At 43.0% G+C, this 20,030-nt stretch overlaps 1 protein-coding gene across 1 annotated transcript; it reads left to right on the top strand.

Moving 5' to 3' along the window:
- Positions 1 to 1,407: 1,407 nt before the first annotated feature.
- Positions 1,408 to 18,555, top strand: XK (X-linked Kx blood group antigen, Kell and VPS13A binding protein). The gene is made up of 3 exons (XM_085049280.1): positions 1,408 to 2,000; positions 9,958 to 10,220; positions 14,579 to 18,555. Exons 1-3 carry the CDS (start codon positions 1,489 to 1,491, stop codon positions 15,403 to 15,405), a joined length of 1,602 nt encoding a protein of 533 aa, XP_084905406.1. The 5' UTR covers positions 1,408 to 1,488; the 3' UTR covers positions 15,406 to 18,555.
- Positions 18,556 to 20,030: the final 1,475 nt, after the last annotated feature.

The raw sequence follows: 20,030 nt of genomic DNA, 5'->3' as shown, positions 1-20,030 counted from the left end.
CTGTGCAGGACAGAGGCACCATCTGCCAACCTGACTTGGTGACTCAGTTTTGTTACTTGCCAGGTGCTCAGGTTCAGGCTCTCATGGAGAGACTGCAAACGCTTGTCTTTCCCTCAGGCTGTCACCCTGCACTGCTCATCCTTGCAGGCATCAGTGATGCTGCCAGGGTGACTATCCACATCTCCAGAAGGACTCCAGAATTGTTTGTGGCAAGGCAGAAAGGATCGTGCTGGTGAGGGGGAAAGGCCCAGGGGCAGTGGGCAGATTCTGTAGCTGGTGTCACAGCAGGGCTTAGGGGTCTGTGGCCCAAGGAACCTTTGAAGAAAAAGGTCTGGCAAGGAGGAGGAGATCCACCTGGCCAAGTCCTGCCACACTGACTGCTCAGGAGGTCTGAGCTGGGTGCATCAGGGGATGCTCCACAGCACTCACAACTCCTTTTCTGCCTTTGGTTGGTTTTGTTGTGGGGTTAACTTATTCATTTATTTATTTAATCATCTGTCTTTCAGCCTTTTTTGTTGCACAGGGTTATTTTCTTCCAGGTACAGGACTTCACCCTTGCCTCTTCCTTTCAGGATCTCTATTTCTCACTCTCTACAACTCCCTGACAGGACGGTGTAACCAGGTCGGGGTTGGTCTCTTCTCCCAGGCAACCAGCGACAGGGCTAGAGGACATGGTCTTTAGCTGTGCCAGGGGAACCTTTGGTTGGACATTAGGAAGGATTTCCTCACAGAAAGGGTGATTAGGCATTAGAACGGGCTGCCCAGGGAGGTGGTGGAGTCACTGTCCCTGGAGGTGTTCAAGGAAAGCCTGGATGTGTGTGTTGGTTTGAAAACAAACCAGTGGGAGATCACAAGTCAAGATTGAAATTAAAAATAAGTGAAATAATACAAGGAAAAGCACTGACAAAGTCAGATACAACCTAACACCCTGTTAGGGTGGTAGTAGCAGTCCAACTGAAGTAGTCCAGTTGAAGCGGTGATCCTGTGAAAGTCTAGTCTCCAGCTGAAGATCCAGTGGTAGCTCTCGTCCTCTGGGAACCCAGTAGACAGGGCTAGCTCAGGCATTTCCAAGGCCAGGTTATATCCAGGTGGGAACACCTGGTTCCTCCCTCCTAGGCAGAGCATCCCACAATGGGATAAGTCCATGAGTCACACGGTGGGTCCCTGATGGCCCATTGCCCGTCATGCGGTGTGGGTCATTAGCAGCTGGTAACAGCTAACGGATGGCCCATTGCCTGTCATCCGGAGTGGCTCATTAGCAGGTGATAGCAGCTAACGGCCCACAGCTGGTGGTAATAGAATGCTTAACTACATCTATATTGCAACCTAGGACAATGTGACACTCAGTGCCATGGTCTGGCTGTCTGTTGCAGCCGGAGCGATGCTGTGGTTGTGTGACCGAAGCGCCCTGAGGGCTGCCCTCGCCCCGCTCCCACCATCCCCTCAGCTCAGCCCAGCTCGGTTCTGTGTCTCACGGCTGACAGAGCCATGATGAGGGAGAGCTCCCCGCACACCGCTTGGGAGGCTTCCTCCGCTTACAGCCCAGCCAGGGCCGAGCCTCAGCCAGGCTCCAGCCCTAGCCAGGATCCAGCCCCGGTCAGGACCGACCTCCGGCCTGGCTCCAGCCCCAGCTCCAGCCCCAGCCCCGGGCTGCAGAGGCCGCGGGCCGGCGGGCGCCGCGCTCCCTCTGGCGGGCAGTGGGCCCTAGCGCGCCTCAGCGCCGGCTGGGCGGGCCGGGCTGGGGCCGCCGCTGCGATGAAATTCCCGGGCTCCGTCCTCGTCTCCCTCGTCCTCTTCTTGTCCGAGACGCTGGCCGCGCTGTGCCTGAGCGCGGGGTACCGAGCGGCGGGGGACCGCATGTGGCAGACGCTGACGCTGTTCTTCGCCCTCATGCCCTGCGCGCTGGTGCAGCTCAGCCTGGTCTTCATCCACCGCGACGTGAGCCGCGACCGCCCGCTGGTGCTGCTGCTGCACCTGCTGCAGCTGGGGCCGCTCGTCAGGTCGGTGAGTCCGTGCCGCCCTCAGGGGCCGGGGCTGGGCTGGGGCCGGGCTGGGGGCGCCCGGAGCCCCCCGGCCTTTGTGCGCTGCGGGCGGGGCCGATCCCGCTCCGCTCCGCTCCGCACCGCCGGGAAAGGCGAGCGCGTCCTGCCGCAGCTGCGGGAGGAACAGCGCCTTAGGGAATGCCTCAGGCAGAGCCCTGGGGCTGAGTGACCCGCGGGGAAAGGGGGCTCAGCCCTGCCGGGGAGCAGGGAGAGCCCCGCCGAGCCCCGCTCCGCGCTGCGTTCCCATCCGTGCGGCTGCTAGCTGGTGGGTTTGGCTGCTCACTGCTGGCTAATCCACAGCGCCTTGCTCTCAGATCTCTTCCAAGAGACAACGGGAGACTCTTCACTAGGCTGCGAGTTTAGAGCAACGGTGGTACCCATCCCGTCCGTGTGTCTTGGAACATCAGTGATGCTCTGGTCTGTCTCTTCTTTCCAAACGGGAGCGTCCTGCCCCAAATTGCTTTGGAGATTTTTTTCTACTTCAGTTCACTGTCTCACTGAAAATACCCTTAGGAAAAAAAAAAAATCCCTAACCAAAATAGATAAAAAGTTACAGCAGTGTGCAACTCCAAGACAAAATGTTTTCTGGGGGCATTTAATTTAAATTTATATTCAAATCTTTCATTTAAAAAGAAAGGGAATTACATGCAGTGTGTATGTGATAGAAGCTAGGAGAAATATCATCAACTTTTTAAAATTCCTAAAAATTGTAAAAGAAAGATTTCTTTACACTAAGAAATGTGGACAGTTTGGATGTTACAAAATATCTTACACTTCAAAAACATTGACTTCTATAACCATGCATGGATTTTTTTTGTTTGCTTTCTTAATATTTTAAATATACTTAAGTTATGGCTTAACAGTTAGTTCTTGAAGAGCTCTGCTTTTCTAAAAGCTAAGAACAAATGCTTCCACATTCTTGGAAAATAAGAGATGAGCCAGAGAGAAAGAAACTATCAAAAACTAAGAACATGACATTTGTCATTCTAAATCAATTTCTTGAGGTCAGACAAGGAAAGAATTTAATGTCAAGCTAGAATATGTGAAGAAGCAAACAAAGAAATTAAGCAACAAAAGAAATTGAAGGATTTGCTTTTTAATTGTCTGAAAGAAACATAGACTTACATTTTGACCTCAGCCACCAAGCATGACTTGACTTTCTGTTTCTTTCTTAACATCAAGTTTATCTGTTTACAACACAGGTCTTATCTTGTTCAGAGCACAGTTCCTGCTCTCTTGGTGAACTCCCAGCTGCAGTCACTGCTGTAAAACTACTGAGCATATGGAAGCCCTCTCCTCTCCTCTAGAGTGTTGCCTACTCTGCACTTTTTCCTTTCTCAAAGATTTACAGACTTAGCGTTTCCAGAAGGTTTGAAGATGTTCTGGATGTGCTGCAGCATACTTGTGCCATAGTCCTTGTGGCATCATTTAGGCATGACAGAGTGATGTATGTTGACCTCTCTCTAAACCCAGGATAAATGGAATTATGCTTACTAATTTTAAAAGGGTAGTACATTCATGCTAATTGAAAAACTTCTTTTCTGCTAAAGGCTGGAAGGACTCTACAAATTAAGAGACTGTAAAGGGTGTTGGGGTTTGGGGTTTTTTTTTCTTTCCTTGCCTTCCTGCAACTAAAGATTGCTGTATCTGTCAGAGGAGGAAACTGATTGCTTCCTGTCAGATATAGCTCTGCACTGTAAACATTGATGTGTTTTCAGCACACAAAATGCCTTACCTTTCCTTGCGTTGCACAGGAGGCTTTCTAACCTGTGTGGACTGGCGTACACATAAGGCTGAGGTGAAAGGTAAAAGCAAAGTATTTTTTAGTTGTATCATCACTGCAGTGTGGCTTTATCTTTTGCAAGCTGAAAAGGACCATTGTCCTTGGAGGCGTTTTACTCCATCCTTGTAGGCAAACCTCTGCTCCTTTGCTCCAGAGAATCCTGCTGCTCTTAGTCATCTGCTTCCCTCGTGGGGAACTTCACTCCATCCTTCCTTCTGGGACTCTTGTATCTCTGGCAAAGCCCAGGGCTGTTTAGGGAGGGCTGGGTCAAATCGGGTCAAATAGGACACAGACAGTAGAGCCTCCCCAGGCTGCTTGTGGCATGGGAATGAAACGTTTAAGAACCTTCAGGCTGTGTGTGATGACATGCTGCAACAGAGGACTGGCAGCTTTGGCTGGTTTTAAAAGAAACTTAACAGTAACTTTTTAACTATCTCTGTTTGGTATGATCCACGATAGGATTTCTCTGTTCAGACTCAAATATTCGGAGATCAGTGCACTGCTTTACCATCATCCCATGTGAGATTTGTGTGAGATTGTCTTCATCAACTCAAAATCTAGATTTTTTTTTTCCCCTTCCTTTTATTCTTAGGGAAAAAAAAAAAAAAACCTTTAAATTTTGGGGAATGGTTTGGAAATGTCTTGGCAAGAAAGGAGGGTATTTAGCCTTGCAAGCCAAATGATTCAGCCTATTTTGAATCATCTGAGTGATGGAGAAAAAGTGCTTTCTCTCATAAAACCTTCTTGCATGCCACCACCTTCCCCAAACACCCACACTCCACCTGTTTGGGAGGCACTTGCTGTCCTGCTGCCACCACTGGAAGGACTAAAATTAGGTAGCATCTCTCTTCCCAGAGAGGACTTTCGGTGTACTGTTAATGTACCCTTTTTTAATTTCTTCTCCCACTCCCTAGGAGCTTCTCTATAAATTTGCAACAATTTGTAGAGCAAAATTCCTATCTCCGTTATTGTCCTGGCTGTGATCCTCAGGATGCAGGCATGCCAGAGGCTCTGCAGAGACTTGGCTGGAGCAAAGTGACTGCAGGTTTCTGGGCATCATGGGGGATTCCTGCAGCATTTCAGGTCAGTGCCACTCCTTACAAGTGCACTGATTTCTCTGGATGCTTAGAAGATGCATTCAGATAGGTTTGGTTTGGGTTTGTTTTGTTTGTTTGTTTTGTAAAAGGAGATTCTTTTACCACATTAAGTGAATTATAACAGAAAAAAATTACTTAATACAATAGCCAGTGTCAATGAGAAGTTTATTATATTTGTCTTTTTTCTAGGGAAGGTCATGATGAGCTGTTTTTGGCTCAGACTGCTCCTGTGCTAGGGCTTGTCTCTTTGTTCCCTTCATTTGGCTGGCACTTGTAGCACCAAGGTCATCTCGAGATTTTAGGTGCTGCTACAGTTCCAATACAAAATAACTGGATGTAGTTTTGCTGGTGTACTGCTCTACACTTAAAGATTTCTTCAAAGTGTAAATAACCCCTCAGAGAATCAGGGAATTGTTAAGGTTGGAAAAGACCTATAAGATCATTGAGTCCAATGGATAACCCAGCACCACATGTTCACCACTAAACCATGTCTGTGAATGCCACACCCACATGCCTTTTGAACGTTACTAGGCATTGTGATTTCACCACTTCCCTCAGCAGCTTGTTCCAATGCCTGATCACCCTTTTAGGGAAAAAATCTTTACTAACATCCAAGGAACCTCCACTGGACCAACCTGAGGCCATTTCTTCTTATCTTGCCACTTGTTATCTTGGGAGAAGAGATTGACCCCCACCTCACTGCAACCTTCTTGGGAGTTGTAGAGAGTGATAAGGTTCCCCCCGAGCCTCCTTTTCCCCTTACCCTTCATAAGGGCACCAGAGAACTCCCTGTTAACTTGCTTGGCCTTTTCAGTTCTTCAAGTAACAAAGAGATCAGGAGCTGAAGTACAGATTTCCAACAAGCTGACTTGGCCGGTCAGAGCTCACAGTCACACACTGGGAATGTTGGTGGTGTTGGATGCAGGGGTTCCCTCCCACATCATTAATGAAGCCTGTACTGAAGTGGCATCATCAAAAGGGACTGGTGTGAACCTGACAGTGCTTCCTTCTGGTATCAGCTTCATGGAGAAGGAAGCTTGAGTGACTGCAGGTGTCTTTGTAGCTACATTCCCTGGTGCTCTGTGAGAGCAGTGTGTGCCCAGCTTGGTCCGTGGGAGGAGATGCAGTCAGGGGAGGCCTGGGTCAGCAGAAGGATGAACTCTTGCAAAAAATATCTCGAGCAAATATAACAGGCCCCCTATATAGAACATTAATGACTATTTTCCTCAGGTTATAATGGGATGAGGATGTAAACAACCGACTTTTTTATTTTAATGGGATCAGGCTTTGTTTCTCAAGGCATAAGGAGAAACAATTACATGTCTCTATGTAGGCAGCAGCACACCAGATGCAGGAGGAAGCTTGCGTCAAACTGCCAGAGCAGTTGCTGTTACAGCCAAAGTTTGATTCTGTGAGCTGCAGGAAATAAAAAAAGGAAAAATGAAACCCCCGATTTTTTTTTTATAGTCATTCATGTTTTGGGCATCTAATTCTGCAGTTTGAAATCTAATAAGCCCTAATGATGCAGACACTGCTTCAGTGACATTGTGCAGAAGACTTGTCTCTCATGGGTAGTCTCTCTTTCCTAGTGACCTGCTTAGTAGTTCAAAATAGAACAGGTCTAAAACTTTCCTTTCCTGTGCAGCTTCCATTGGCAGACCTCACTGTCAGAGGTCCTGCTAGTTCATTACAGCTGCTGATGCATCTCCCTCTTTTCCCAATGGGAAGAAATGTCTAGACTCTCTTCAGGCTATTTTTTTCCCTTTACTCTTGAGCAGATGAGTTAGGTGTCCATGGTGAAATAAACACGAAATCGGTGCAGGTGGAAGATAGAACAGTGAGTGTGTAACAGATTTTTGCCTGATGCTGGTAAGTCAATCTGCAGGACTGACAGGTCTTTTGCAGACTTCTCTAAAGAGAAGGAATTAGTAAAAATTAAGCATTAGAGAAATCTGCTTGTACATTTGCAGATAGGTCTCAAATAACTGTTTGTTCCTGAAGTGCTGGTTGGCTGTGGAAAGTTCCCTGTTTTCATTGCCTGCTCCCTCTTCACACCACCATTATTTTGCCTGTGTTCAAATCCCACGCATCTGTGATTAAAAGAGGGAATGAGGTGCTCACTCTCAGCAAGCATATAAGGGTAGGATTATTCCTCCTACTTACTGTGTAGAAGACAAATGTGTTGCGACTGAATCACTCTTTGTGGGCACCATCAGGATCCTTGAAAAAGTATGGCTCTTCTTTCTGCCAAGATATGGCAGCAGGGGAGAAAGTAGCACCATCCTTTTCATACCTCTTAACTTTCACTGTAGAAAGTAAATCTGACTTTTTTTTTCTTCAGAGCAATTTTAGTTCCTTCAGAGCCTGTGCTGTGGTTGTCAGTGCCTTACATGAGAGGAGACAGCCAGCTGCTTTCCTTCTGCGCTTGACACCATGTGAAGAGCTCTTGAAGGAGCCCTAAGGATCACTGCATTGCAGGAGATGGATTGTGCAGAAGTTGGGATCTCTCACTCCTGTTGCTCTGGAGCAGAGCAGCAACAAGCAATGAGGGCTTCTGCAGAATTCACTATGCTGCAAGGGTTCATAACTGCAGGGGAGATCTGCCATGAAGCAATCCCCTTCTAGCATTATCTCATAGTTGTGTTTCATGCTAGGAAAGAGCAAGCCAGGTAGTTCATTGAAAGACAAGATGTCAAACCAACCCCTCAGCGTGTACTTCATAGGCAAAGGCACAATCTGACACAGGTACATGATCTGAATCGATTCTTCATCACAGTTCTGGACCCTTCTCACCTGGATGGTCCTTCAAGTGCCTGTGCCCCTCCCACACTCTCTTCCTTAAACCTTTAGATTGGTGCTTTTTCCTTCTAGTGTGTCTGCTCGTGTTTGAAGCAGTTGCTTGGGCAGTGGCACCAGCTAGAATCTTGAGTACATTTTTTACTTGTCCCAAAAGGCTTGACCTCCAGAGACACTCTGCATGGAACTGGCAGGGTCTGTGAGAAAATGGGCATCATTATCAATGTAATCTGAGTGCTCAAAGGTAGCATTTTTATTACTCTATTCTACTGGTAAAAGCCCCATTTGGCTCTAAGGTTTGCTCATCAGACCATTTCACAATGTGTTTGCTTTTCTATATGGACAAAAAAACGCTCATTACAATCAATATACTGATACTTAATATCCAGCTACTAGATACAAATCAAATGCTTGCTCCAAAACTTAATGTTTGGTTAATTCTAATGTTTGCTGTTGTCTGTAGTCTCGTAAATATTATCTCTTTTATGGGATTACTGCAAATTTTTTAGATGGGTCCCTAGACAGTATCTGCTTCTAATCACACAGGACAAGAGTTCAGAGGCTGATGCTGAGATCCCATTTTCCATAATATACTCAGACTTGCCCTCAGCTCAGGGTGAATGCGTGGCTGTGAATACTAAGTGAGACAAAAGTGTTCTGGGACCTTTCTCTTGGAATAAAATCAATTTGTGGGTTTGAGAATCTATGTTGGCTTCATAAAGCCTTAGTGCTTTATTAATTTTTCACACTTCATTTTTGGCTGTGTGGATTCTCTCATGTGGAACAAGATTGACAGGGAGTGAAAAGATTAACAAGGGGAAGACAGAAAGTCACCTCTGTGAATGGAGCCTCCAGAGCAGCAGGAATGTTGAATAGCTTTAGTCGTTACGATAGCTGAAGCCTAATAAATCAAGAATTGTGCTACACAATCCCAAAATTGCTCTTTATCTGGAGCAGTTGAAACTTGCTAGTTGTCCAGTTAGGGGAAAAAATGATCTAAAGTTTATTAAAATAAGCAGAAATAATTTTTTTCTTTCTTTTCCCTTTCTCTTCAGCTTGTGATTTCACCTGTACCTCTGTTGTTCCTTGCTTGCTATTACTTCCCAGACAAGGGTGACTATTTCCCTCTTTGTTTTGGATCCTGCTTGATGCCCAAGCCCACCCTTGACACCTTCTTACCCAAGTAGTTCTCTTAGAATAGTTTCCATAAAGTTTTTGCCAATTAAAAAAGAGTCATTGGGAGGATGTTGCAGAAGCTGTTCTTTCCTTGCAGATATCTGTCTCAGGCTGTTATCTTCTTTAATATTCCAGTAGTCAGGTTGTCCTTCTTGCTGCAGCATTTACAGCAGACAACCTTTCCAATTCCCTCCCAAATGTATGGATTAGTCTCTGTGCATGGGTAAAGGCAACAAATAGTAAAACAATATGTAATTTATTAATCAAAGAGTATGTGCTGGCACCAGTTTGTTCCTTGGAAGTCAGCCGGCAGTAAGTTAGACCTGCATAAACAAGAGGGTTTGGCTCCCACTGTGTTTAGAGCATGAAGAGCTGCAGCAACTGGAAACACTGCATCTTCTTACTTGGAATTTTTCTGCAAGATTATATTTAATATTTCTTTAACAGTGTAATAAATGTAAGCAAACACAAGAACTAAAGCTCCTATTCTTGTGTCTTTTTTTTTAAAAAATACTGATTTCCAGGGTTGTGAGGCTCAAAACTCCACCTTTTCACTGCTCTGGCAAGTTACTGGTGTTTTGAACCGTTGCTTGGTAAAGCAAGAATCCAACAGTTTGAGGAGGTATGAAAAATGGGTTTATTGCCATGTCCCGTTAGCATGTCCCAGATGTATGGATAACAAGAAGAAAAAGACATGAGAATCTGAAGAAACACACTTCTAACTCAGGTCCTGGGTCTGGCAGCCTAGTAGTGGATGAGAGTTTAAGGACTTTAATGGGACACCAGAGAGCAAGGGCAGCTCATAGGAAACAGCTAAACCTCCTCCCAAGTCTGAGTACTACAAGCAGCACTAAGGGCACTGCCAGGTTCTTGCCCTCTAGTCACACACAGTTCATATTTTAGTTTCATATTCCAAGTTTACCAGGAGGAGAAAACCTACAGGCTTTGCTCTATGAACAAATGTTTTAGGACTTAGTGTGTGATTTCTTAAAATACCAAGAAGTGGGAAGACCTTTCATTCTTTCACTTTTCCCTGTTACTCTATTTACTCGTTTGCTTGTAGGTGTGTGGAAGCCTTTTATATTTACTTCCATGCTGGCAGAGTTGAAGAGCCCTATGTCAGCATCACAAAGAAGAGGCAGATGCCCAAGGATGGGTACTCAGAAGAAATTGAGAAGGAAGTGGGACAGGCTGAAGGCAAGCTGCGCACACACAGGTCTGCATTCAGCAGGGCCTCCGTGATCCAGGCGTTCCTCGGCTCAGCGCCCCAGCTCACACTCCAGCTCTACATCTGTGTCCTGCAGCAGGAGATCACGGTTGCCAGAAGTAGGTAGAGCTGTTGTTATGACCTTTTTGGTATTTGGGTGGGAGTGCTTGGTGGGAGTTGGCACCTGTGTGAACTTGAAGGCATATTTCCACTGAAATAGAAAATAGCTCTTGTTGTGTCTCTAAGGCCCTGAAAGGCCAGGGATCTTTACCAGCTTCACAGCTAGGGAGGCTGAGGCTAAGGTGACAGGTTAATAATTGAAATAAAGTAAAATATAATAATAATAATGATGATGATGAAGGGGTGAAGAGAGGTGAAGAGGGTGGAGGGAGAGAGAGGGAGAAGAATAAAACCCAAGAAAGACAAGTGATGCACAAGCCATCCCCCAGCACTGATTGGCTCCTCTGAGACAACTGCTCCCCAGTTCATACACTGAGCATGATACCCAAGGTATGGAATATCCCTCTGGATAGTTCGGATCAGCTGTTCTGGCTGTGCTTCTTCACAACTTCCTGTGTACTTCTTCCCTGGCAGAGCACAGGAAACTGAAAAGTCCTTGACCTAGAGTAAGCACTGCTGAGCAACAGCTAAAACATCTATGTGTTATCAACATTATTCTCATACTGAATCCAAACTCAGCACTGTATCAGCTACTAGAAAGAAAATTAACTCTACCCCAGCCAAAACCAGAACATCATAGCAGTAGTTTCTTGGAAGACATTGCTCCTTACAGTTTCTGAGTTCTTCATAACTTAGGTAGGTTCTTCAAATAACCATGGCAGTTGTGATGTGGGATGAGGACAAAGCAATTGAATCCTTTGCTGAATGGTGCATTTTGCAAAATCTCCAGTCACTTTGCTGTAGATGGCATTTACTTGAGAAGGGTCACCTTTTAGTTGTATTTCTTTTGTTACTGGTTTTGACCTCGTTGGTCATGATTGCCAAGGAGAAATCGTGTGTTCCAGATGATCAGAGAATTGCATATTTAATAGTCATTTGTAACACTCTATTGCTTCTGGCTTTTTCAGTCACTGCTCAGTTGTGAATCACAGACTGGTAAGTGACCTTCCATTGGTGAAATGAGCAGAGATAAGCTTTCTCACCAGTGAGTTTGGTGAACCCACTTGCAAATGCAGAAGTTATTTCATGCTTCCCAGGAGTATCTCCATGCAGATGTAATTCTAAAATGCAGAAATGCAAAGAAGAAAAACGGTTTTAGGAATAGTGCCAACATCTGTTAGAGCTTATTGATCAGAAAAACAAGACTCCTAACCATATTCTTGTGGTGTGTATCTTAGCTGCTGAAATACTGAAACTTTCTGCAAACTGTTTATCCAGCTAGTCCAGTTCTTATTCAACACTTCAGATGTCTTCAGCTTCCCTGTTCCTTGACACTGGTCCTCCAAATTTCAGGCTCTCTTCCATTTGCATCCATTATAATTATCAGTCTTATATTTTGATTTCCACATGTTTTGTCTTGTCTCCTCATTGGTCTGTTATTTTTCTGGATCCCTACATACCATATCATTTTGTGTAAATTCTGCTTGTTCAGGGGTAATGAGGTTGGTATCACCTGAGAACCTAAAGCTGTTTGCCATCATGATGGGGGCATAGCTTGTTCCTGTCAAATCTGTTTGAAAGTCCTTATTGCTTCCAGTATTGGCTTGAACACTTCTGAGAAGAGCGTGCATCCTTGCCTAGCCCTTTGTCATTGAGAGCTGTGCTGCATATTTCTTGTCTATTTCATGGTATTCATTCATTTCCATGGCTGTTTTCTTCTGGATTATTGGGGTCTTGCCAGTGTCTGGCAGTCTTCAAAACTGTCGTTTCATGGTCTCCCAAAAATTAAGATCAATACAACCAGAGAGCTGCAAAGGCAGAACTAATTCTCAAGGTTAGTGATGAGCCACATAAAACTTTGGTGACTGGTTAGCATGAAATGTGTAAAAATGGTGGATGTAATACAACATTGGAAGCCCACATGTAATAGCCTAATCTGAGTCCTAGTTCTATTTTGTATATATATATATTACTATAGTGTCTAATCTGAGTCCTAGTTCTATTTTGTGTATATATATATATTACTATAGTGTCTATAATATATTTCAGTAATAGGTACATGTGAGGTAGCTCCTCTAGAGCGGAATTCACTGTCTTAGCAATTTCTGCAGCAGGAAGGACCAGATCTTGAAATAACTTTAGATGTAATAACAAAACACAACAAAGGAAAACAATGCCTCCCTGGATGACTCTGTTAGTGTTCACCTCTAATTTGTAAGAAAAATGTAGCCTTTTGGGAGGAAGAAGGAAGAAGAGAAATGCCTCCTTTATGATGACTGTTAGAAGATTTGGAACTGTTCCAGGGGAAGACACTTTGCCTTTTAAATTTACATTTCTTTGCCTGCTCAGGATGAGTAAAAGCAATAGTGTCACCCTCCCACATTTCCCTTTGTGGTTGCTTCAAACCATCTTTCTCACAGAGTTCAAAGTGATGTTTGAACTCAAGGTTTGGTGACAGTAATGAGATTTTAGGAAAGGAGAAGGACTGGACTAGTGTATTAAACCAGAGTCAGCATGACCTATTTTCTGTCAATGGAGAAATGCCTCTTTTGAAGGCTTGAGTTTATAAGATAGGTTTGAGATTAATATAGATTCCCTAAAGTGAAATTGGGGAATAAGATCAGTGTTTCAGCTTGTCAAAGCAGAAAGCAAGCAGAGTTCCAAGACAGCAGCACTCAGACCCTGGTGGGTAGATCTTTATGTTCCTTTGAGAATATTCTTTTGCTTCATTAGCTGCTGGAAGTTATGTTCTTTCACAGCTCAAAACTACAGGAAAGATTTTGTAAAGGGCCACAGGATATCAAGCAGTATTCTTGACTGAACTCACCTGCTCTTCTGCATTCAGCCAATGTTTTTCCAAGACATAACATTTAAAAATTCTCAGCTCAAATACAGTGCTGTAAGGAAGATGTTTAAAAACACCTACTAACAATTTCCACAAAAATATTTTTTAGAGAATATATATACCACCAAACCAACATGTACAAAACTACCATATAAAATGGTAAATGCTTTTCACCTTACAGAGTGCCTTGGAAAATTACATATAAAGATGTGATTAATTATTTTCCAAAGTAATTCAGAGGTGTTTGTGGATCAGAATGGAAGAGAGATTAGCTGAAGTGATAGAGAAAATTCTCTTAGAAAGTTTTTAGAGATCTTAAAATACACTTGTTTCTTTCAAAGGATTGCTTAGAAATTAACAACTTTAATTAGAAAAAACCCCAAGCCCTGACAATCTTGGCCATATAGCTATAGCAAAACAGGGAATCCAGTTTATTTATAGGATATTGGCACAAAAATTAATTGAAGTTGCAGAAAACACTGGTTGTTAAGCATTGCAAATGTAATTGACATAATTAAGAATTCCCAACTCTGATTATTTTATCTGATGTGTTATCAGATATTCAGCATGTTGGTAAAAATTGTGAATATATGTTTACATAATTGTGTATGCAAATGCTAAAAATCCTGTGGGCAGTTGGTACTTTGTTTATTCTCTGTGTCCAGTGGTCATGTCCATTTGAACCTACTTAATATGACAAGACAGGATGCCCTGCTGCAGTGCCAGGTGACATCTGGTCTCTGCCTTCACTTTCTGCAGAATTTAAATGTTGTGAAACCTTCCTTTCAGGGATTCTGGGTAGGTGGGAGAGGCTGAAGACTTTTTAAGTAGGAGTGTTTCTTTGAATGCATGATACAGATGGGTGTATAAAGAAAATTGATGTACAGGAAAACACAGTGCAGACATGTGAGTAAATATCTCTCTATACAGTCAGAGACAATGCAGACAGTACTGGGTTTAAATTCCTTTGGCTTTCAATTTTGAGCTCTATCACAGAGCTTTTTTTGTGATTTGCTTCAACATAGAACTTCACAAGCACCGAGTTATCTGCATGTCCATGTTACTCCACAGTTTCAGCTTCTATTTTGCAGTTTCTCATCTTTATGGAAAGGGAGTAGCATGCCTGTGCTTTGTGGAGTACTGTAGGAGTTTGGGAGCAAGTTGGATACTCTTATGACTGAGCTGTAAAGTTATGAAGAGCAGTATGTGTATGAACAGCCCTCACAGGGGGAGGAGGGAGACACACTTGTGACTGCTAAGTGCCTTCTTTCTTATGCTAGCTACTTGGAAAAGTATCAAACGGGGACCAAAACAGGAGGTAGGATTAATTTGCTGAATTTGACTGGGGTAGAGTTAATTTTCTTCACACAAGTATAGGCAAGGAATAGCTCTCATGGCATTACACCCTGCTGGGAATCCCCAGGAGTGTGGTGAAGATGACTGCACCTGCACTCTTCTGTTGCAATGTCTGCTGCTAAGCTGAAGGTCCTGATTTTTCTTTTCTCTTTGTAGGTATCTTTATGGTCCTTTCTCTCCTGTCAATTGTTTATGGCGCCTTACGCTGCAACATCCTGTCTATTAAGATAAAGTACGATGATTACGATGTCCGTGTGAAACCTGCTGCCTACCTCTGCATATTCATGTGGAGAAGCTTTGAGATCGCCACACGGGTCACGGTGCTGGTGCTTTTCGGTTCAGTCCTTCGAATCTGGATTTTCCTCGTTGTGCTGTTGAATTTCTTAGGTTTTTGCTTGTACCCGTGGATTATCTTCTGGCTTAGCAAGTCCCCATTTCCTGAGAACATAGAGAAGGAATTGAGCAGGGTGGGCACTACCATTGTCTTGTGCCTTCTCACGTTCCTGTACGCTGGCATTAACATGTTCTGCTGGTCGGCAGCACAGGTGGAGCTCAGTGATCCTGACCTGATTAGCAAATCCCAGAACTGGTACCAAATGACTGTGTACTACATCATACGGCTGATGGAGAATGCCTTCCTCCTGCTGATGTGGTTCATTTATAAAACAGACTTCTACCTGTATGTCTGTGCCCCAGTGCTGGTCCTGCAGCTCCTCATAGGTTACTGCATGGGCATATTCTTCATGTTGGTGTTCTACCAGTTCTGCCACCCATGCAAAAAGCTTTTCTCCTCCAGCATTACCGAAGCTTTGCTGTCCTGTTTCAAGATCCTCTACTTTATTTGCCAGCATCAAAAATCCACTCTACTGACAGGAAAGGTGGCAGTGAAATCTCCTCAAAATACTGATGAAGCACGGGGCAGTAGCAAGACAATAGATTCTCAAAACGGTAGTATTCATCAGAGTGTTTCTTCCAATGCCTAGTACAACTGGAAGCAAGTAGGTGCCTTTGGAAGGTGGCAGATCACCTGCTGGGAACATTGTGTATCTTAGACACTGTGTCTTGTGGATGGGGTTTCTTTCTTGCAGGTGTAGCGCTGCATGATGGCTGACAAGCCTGTTTTTGTGGAGAGCAGTGTATGAGTATTTGTGTCTGTGTGTGTTTGTGTACGGAGAGCAAACGTTGTTTGTAGATTTCTATTTCAGAGCCTTGTTGCACATAAGTTTATTGTCACATGCTTATTTTAAGTCATTATTGGAGACATCCTTCAGAAATGGGCCTGATGCTCATCTGTCTCAGGAAGTCTGAGGATGGAAGGCAATGAATTTTATTTCAAATAGGATGTCCCATGGCATGCCACCCTAGCATGGAAACAGAGCTTAGACCTGGACTATGTATGGACTGTAGCTGTGGTCTGCTTTGATCTAATTGCAGACTATTTTACACTCTAATCAGTGTAATAAGATAATACTTCTCTCAGTGGCATAAGAATTGGACTTGCACAATGCACTGTAGTCTGGGTTGCCATGAAACAGCCAATTAGCCAGCACTGACACGGAAATGTGACTGTTACTGAGGATGGACAGAGGGGTTATTGGCTTTGCACTGTTTCACCTTTCATGTTTACTGCTTGTTAGTAAGGGAATTAAACACATAAATTGTGATGTTCTGGAATAGATAATTTTTCTTTCATTATCACTTATTTAATATTTTGTGATGTTCTGGTGTCAGGGTGGTGTTCACTTTGTGTAAATAACTAGAGGTTGGGCAGACAGTGTGTGCCAGTCATGTAAATGCTCTCCAGTGCACATCTCCGGGGAGTGATTCACCTGATCTTAAAATGTAGGTGATATGAATCATTCTCTGGAGACCTGTTACTCAGTGTTAACCAGATGCCTTCACATTTAGTTTTGACTATCCATCTCCCTTTTAGAGGCTGAAGTCAGAGAGATAGCACTACCCTGATTGTCAGGGGTTTGGTAGCATACCAAGTAGGCAGTTCACTGACTTTTTGTAGGGGGATAGAAGACACTGATTCCTTCTTTTTGAGCTGTGATTTGTTATGATTAGTTTAATGTCAACAATTCAAAACCCTGACTTCTTTACCTCAGAAGTATCACAACCTGGAAGTCTGAAAGAGAAAATGGAAGTCAGTGACTTTTTGTTCTCAGCAGTACATCACCACAAATAAAAGTGTCTCTGTATTTTGCAAGTTGCTGAGAAAGCTTTAGCAGATGAACACCCAAGAATTTAGTGAAAATACACAAAACCATATGCATTTTCACAAATCAAGGGAAAGCTTTTTGCACTTTGTTTGCTTAGCACCTTCCTAACATTTCTTTTCAGTGTTACACAATATAGCTGCTGATGGAAACAAATAATGGATGACCCAAAGCATCTCCCAGTGTCCAAAGGTTAGCCTCCATTCTGTCATCATGCAGGATGTGAAGCTCTTTGGTAGGGATGACATCAGCATAACTGTATTAGAAGTGTCTCAAACTCAGGTCTGAGGTCATCTATAATGAAATATGTCACCAACAGTGCTGCAAAGACCTAACCTGCTTTTATTTTTTTCTTTACTACACTGTAAATGAATGTCTTCATATTTCAGTTTTATAATGGAGTTATGTTTTCATTTTGCTTAATATGTGTCTGTGTATGGTATGTGTATGTAGATGTCATTAAATTATTGGTGGGTGGTAATGGGATTTTTGGCCTCATTTTGCCATGGGAATGTACCTTATATCTGGGGAAGGCACCAAACAGCCTCCATTCTAATTTCTCTGAGGAGAATGGAATAGCAAACTGACTCCTTGAAGACACGACTGTGTTTCCCTCTACCTGTGTATGTAAAAGTACAGTATGGTATTTCTTTGTGATTTTCTAGATGTAAAAGAGTATTGTTTTGGGTTTTTTTTTCAGTAGTGAGTTTAAGGAACGAGGTAGAATGTAACCCTTTCTGCCAAACCTGTGGAGTTCACCCCATGGGCTCAAATTTTCTGGTGTTCTTAGCCAAAACTGAGTATCTGTCTTTGTAGCTGGACACTCATCAATATCAATGATCAGGGAATTATAGTGGTTGCCTGTCTATAGATGTACCCAGGTCTGAAATGTTTGTCTTTGGGTGAAAATTTAAAAAGGGACTTCATATGTAGTAGTTCATATCTAAAGAGAGAGCTTAAAGCAGACTTTGGACACTAAGTGGTGGTGGAGTTGTGATTGTGCCATTTGGAAACAGTGAAAGCTTCACAAACCTCAGCCAGGTTGGTGCTACAGTGAAATGCTGGTGCTACAGTGAAGTCAAATGTAGGAGAGTTACACAGCCAGGAGCCCAGAATGAATCCACAGTGAGTACTATTAAACCTCACAAACTACTGCATATGCATATTCAGAGTATGTGCCATATTACTTCTTATTTTTATACCAGTCTCCTGAAGTGCATGCATAGGGAGCTGAATAATTAAATCACTGTTATGACAGGAAAAAAAATTATATATGGGTTATGTTAGTGTGCTATGGCTTTGCCTTAGTTGTGCAGAATAACCAAATACAGTTCAAACACTCCACCAGCATGAGGGGCTGTTGCCTGTGCTGTGCCTCGTGTCACCATGTCCTGCAGTGGAGCACAACAGCACAACGTGGCTGCTCTGAGGTGTTTATCCAGCTGTGCTGCCACTGCTGCTAGAAGGGTGTGGGAGGGAGTCTGAGACACAAAGACACTGTGTTAGACCAGGGTTTTAAGGGACCAGCTGATTTTTCTGAAGTGTGCTGTAAAGCTAAGAGAGGCAGTTTTTCTCAGGATAATGACAGTCTGGAGGGTGTTGTTATCAGTACACCCAGTGGCTGCACAGAGAAGACAGTATTAGCTACAAAGTGTGTCTGTGTGTGACTGAGTGATCTATTGCTGCAAGTTCACTGTGGTTTTACTCTCCTCTATGAGTGTTAGAGGAGCCTGTGTGTTCCATGGAAGGGTTTAGGGCTTCTGCTGAAAGCTGTACTCTTTTGAGTAGTCTTGTGTCACATAAAGGATTGCTCAGCAAGGGTTATTCATGTGTATAAGAGTATGCAAGATCTGACACATGGGTTTTCTTTTATACTTGTAAAACAACACAAATTAAAATGTTGAAACTATCCCTCAAGTTGTGTTGGTATCAGTTCTTAGTCTGCTGCTTTCAGAAATCCAAAGTAAAGGTTTCAGAGCACGCTGTCAACTGTCACCATGTAGCAGCAGAAATATCTCCAATACCTGACCGAAGAATTAATCTGTGATTGTTTTAGGAGCTCTTTACTTCCAAGCTTCCATTGCTGTTTAGCAGAAAATTTTGTAAGAGGGGGCAGTTTAAGAGACCAGTGTTGGATGGAACAAGATTACTATAGGTTATTCACTGTCAGTATGAGAATATTTACTGGTTTACACTGTCAATTGGGAGGAAATCATTCCCTTATGAAGAATATTTTAACTTCTTTTCTGTACACTTGTTTCACACTCCTCTGGATTTACTGTGTACTTATATCTGACCCTGGGAGTATCCAGCAAAATCAGTGCTGTGGAGTCTTATGGAGGGATAGGAATGCACAAAAACTTTACAACACATGTAAGTGTTTCTAAATTTAAATATATAAAATAGGCACGTATTTTTTAAATGTGGGTGTAAATAGATGAATTGCAACAAGTTGTAATGTGTGTACATCACTTACATGAGCACTGAGAAAAGATTTTAGAAGTCCTGGTGGGGATTGATACTGTCTGCTAGTAAGAGCTGCACTCCCTATAACATAGAATTGGTGGATACTTGGTACTGGTAAACTGTAATTTTAATTGAAATTTTGTAAATTTTTTTTTTTAAGTTTACAAGCAGTTCTTTTATTTTTCCCCATAGTTGCTGATAATATCTAGCCGAAACCAATGAACAATTTTCTATTACTTTCTACCTATTTGAAGGGCTTATGTACCAAAGAAAATGGGGTTTTGAACTCAGATATTTGCAAGCCAGACATCATAGTATTTATAGTCATGTATTGTAATATGAAGTTGTAGTGAGTGTTTCAAGTAATTTAGGAATCAACACAGAAACATGAGTATACAGTAATATGGCAGAGGTGGTAAGTTTGATTCACCAGAGACAGAAGACTTGAAAACTAAGAAGTATTAAGGATTATGTAATTTCCTGCTGACCAAGGAAAAAATGTATAATAAAACTGTTAGGTCTTGGGGTCACCCCAAAACTAGACTAAGGATGAAAGGTAAGTGCTTCAAAATGACAATATGAAAGCCTACTGAATCCCTGTAAGAACAACTTCATATCCTGGCAAAAAAGGGACAGTTTTATCCTTTTTTTTGATTACATGCTGTTACAAGGAGAATCTCTTGCCCCTGAAATAAAATTTTATGGGAATTATGAATGTCTGTATTCAGCTATGAAAATTTTGCCTTTCAGGTGTGAAATTCAGATGTGAATGCATCTGTGTGTAAAGGCTTCTAATCACAGACTAGCATTAATGGGGAAACTAACCTAAGCAGAGGATGGATGCTAATTTGTTGGATGTTGGATGTTGGATGTTGCTTACTGAGATCCTTCTGGAATTACACCACAGTTGTAACTTTTTG

This window comes from Lichenostomus cassidix, chromosome 1 (assembly GCF_008360975.1).
Source record: "Lichenostomus cassidix isolate B80296 chromosome 1, HeHo_3.0, whole genome shotgun sequence".
Classification (NCBI taxonomy): domain Eukaryota; kingdom Metazoa; phylum Chordata; class Aves; order Passeriformes; family Meliphagidae; genus Lichenostomus; species Lichenostomus cassidix.
Note: the sequence above shows the minus strand (reverse complement) of the source record. Positions and strands in the feature narration are given on the sequence as shown.

Excerpts from the sequence above, each read along its gene's own strand:
- XK (XM_085049280.1), top strand. The coding sequence starts at position 1,489 with ATGATGAGGGAGAGCTCCCCGCACACCGCTTGGGAGGCTTCCTCCGCT. Across the intron at positions 2,001-9,957 it reads CAGCTGGGGCCGCTCGTCAG|GTGTGTGGAAGCCTTTTATA; the intron begins GTCGGTGAGTCC and ends GTTTGCTTGTAG. Across the intron at positions 10,221-14,578 it reads GGAGATCACGGTTGCCAGAA|GTATCTTTATGGTCCTTTCT; the intron begins GTAGGTAGAGCT and ends TTCTCTTTGTAG.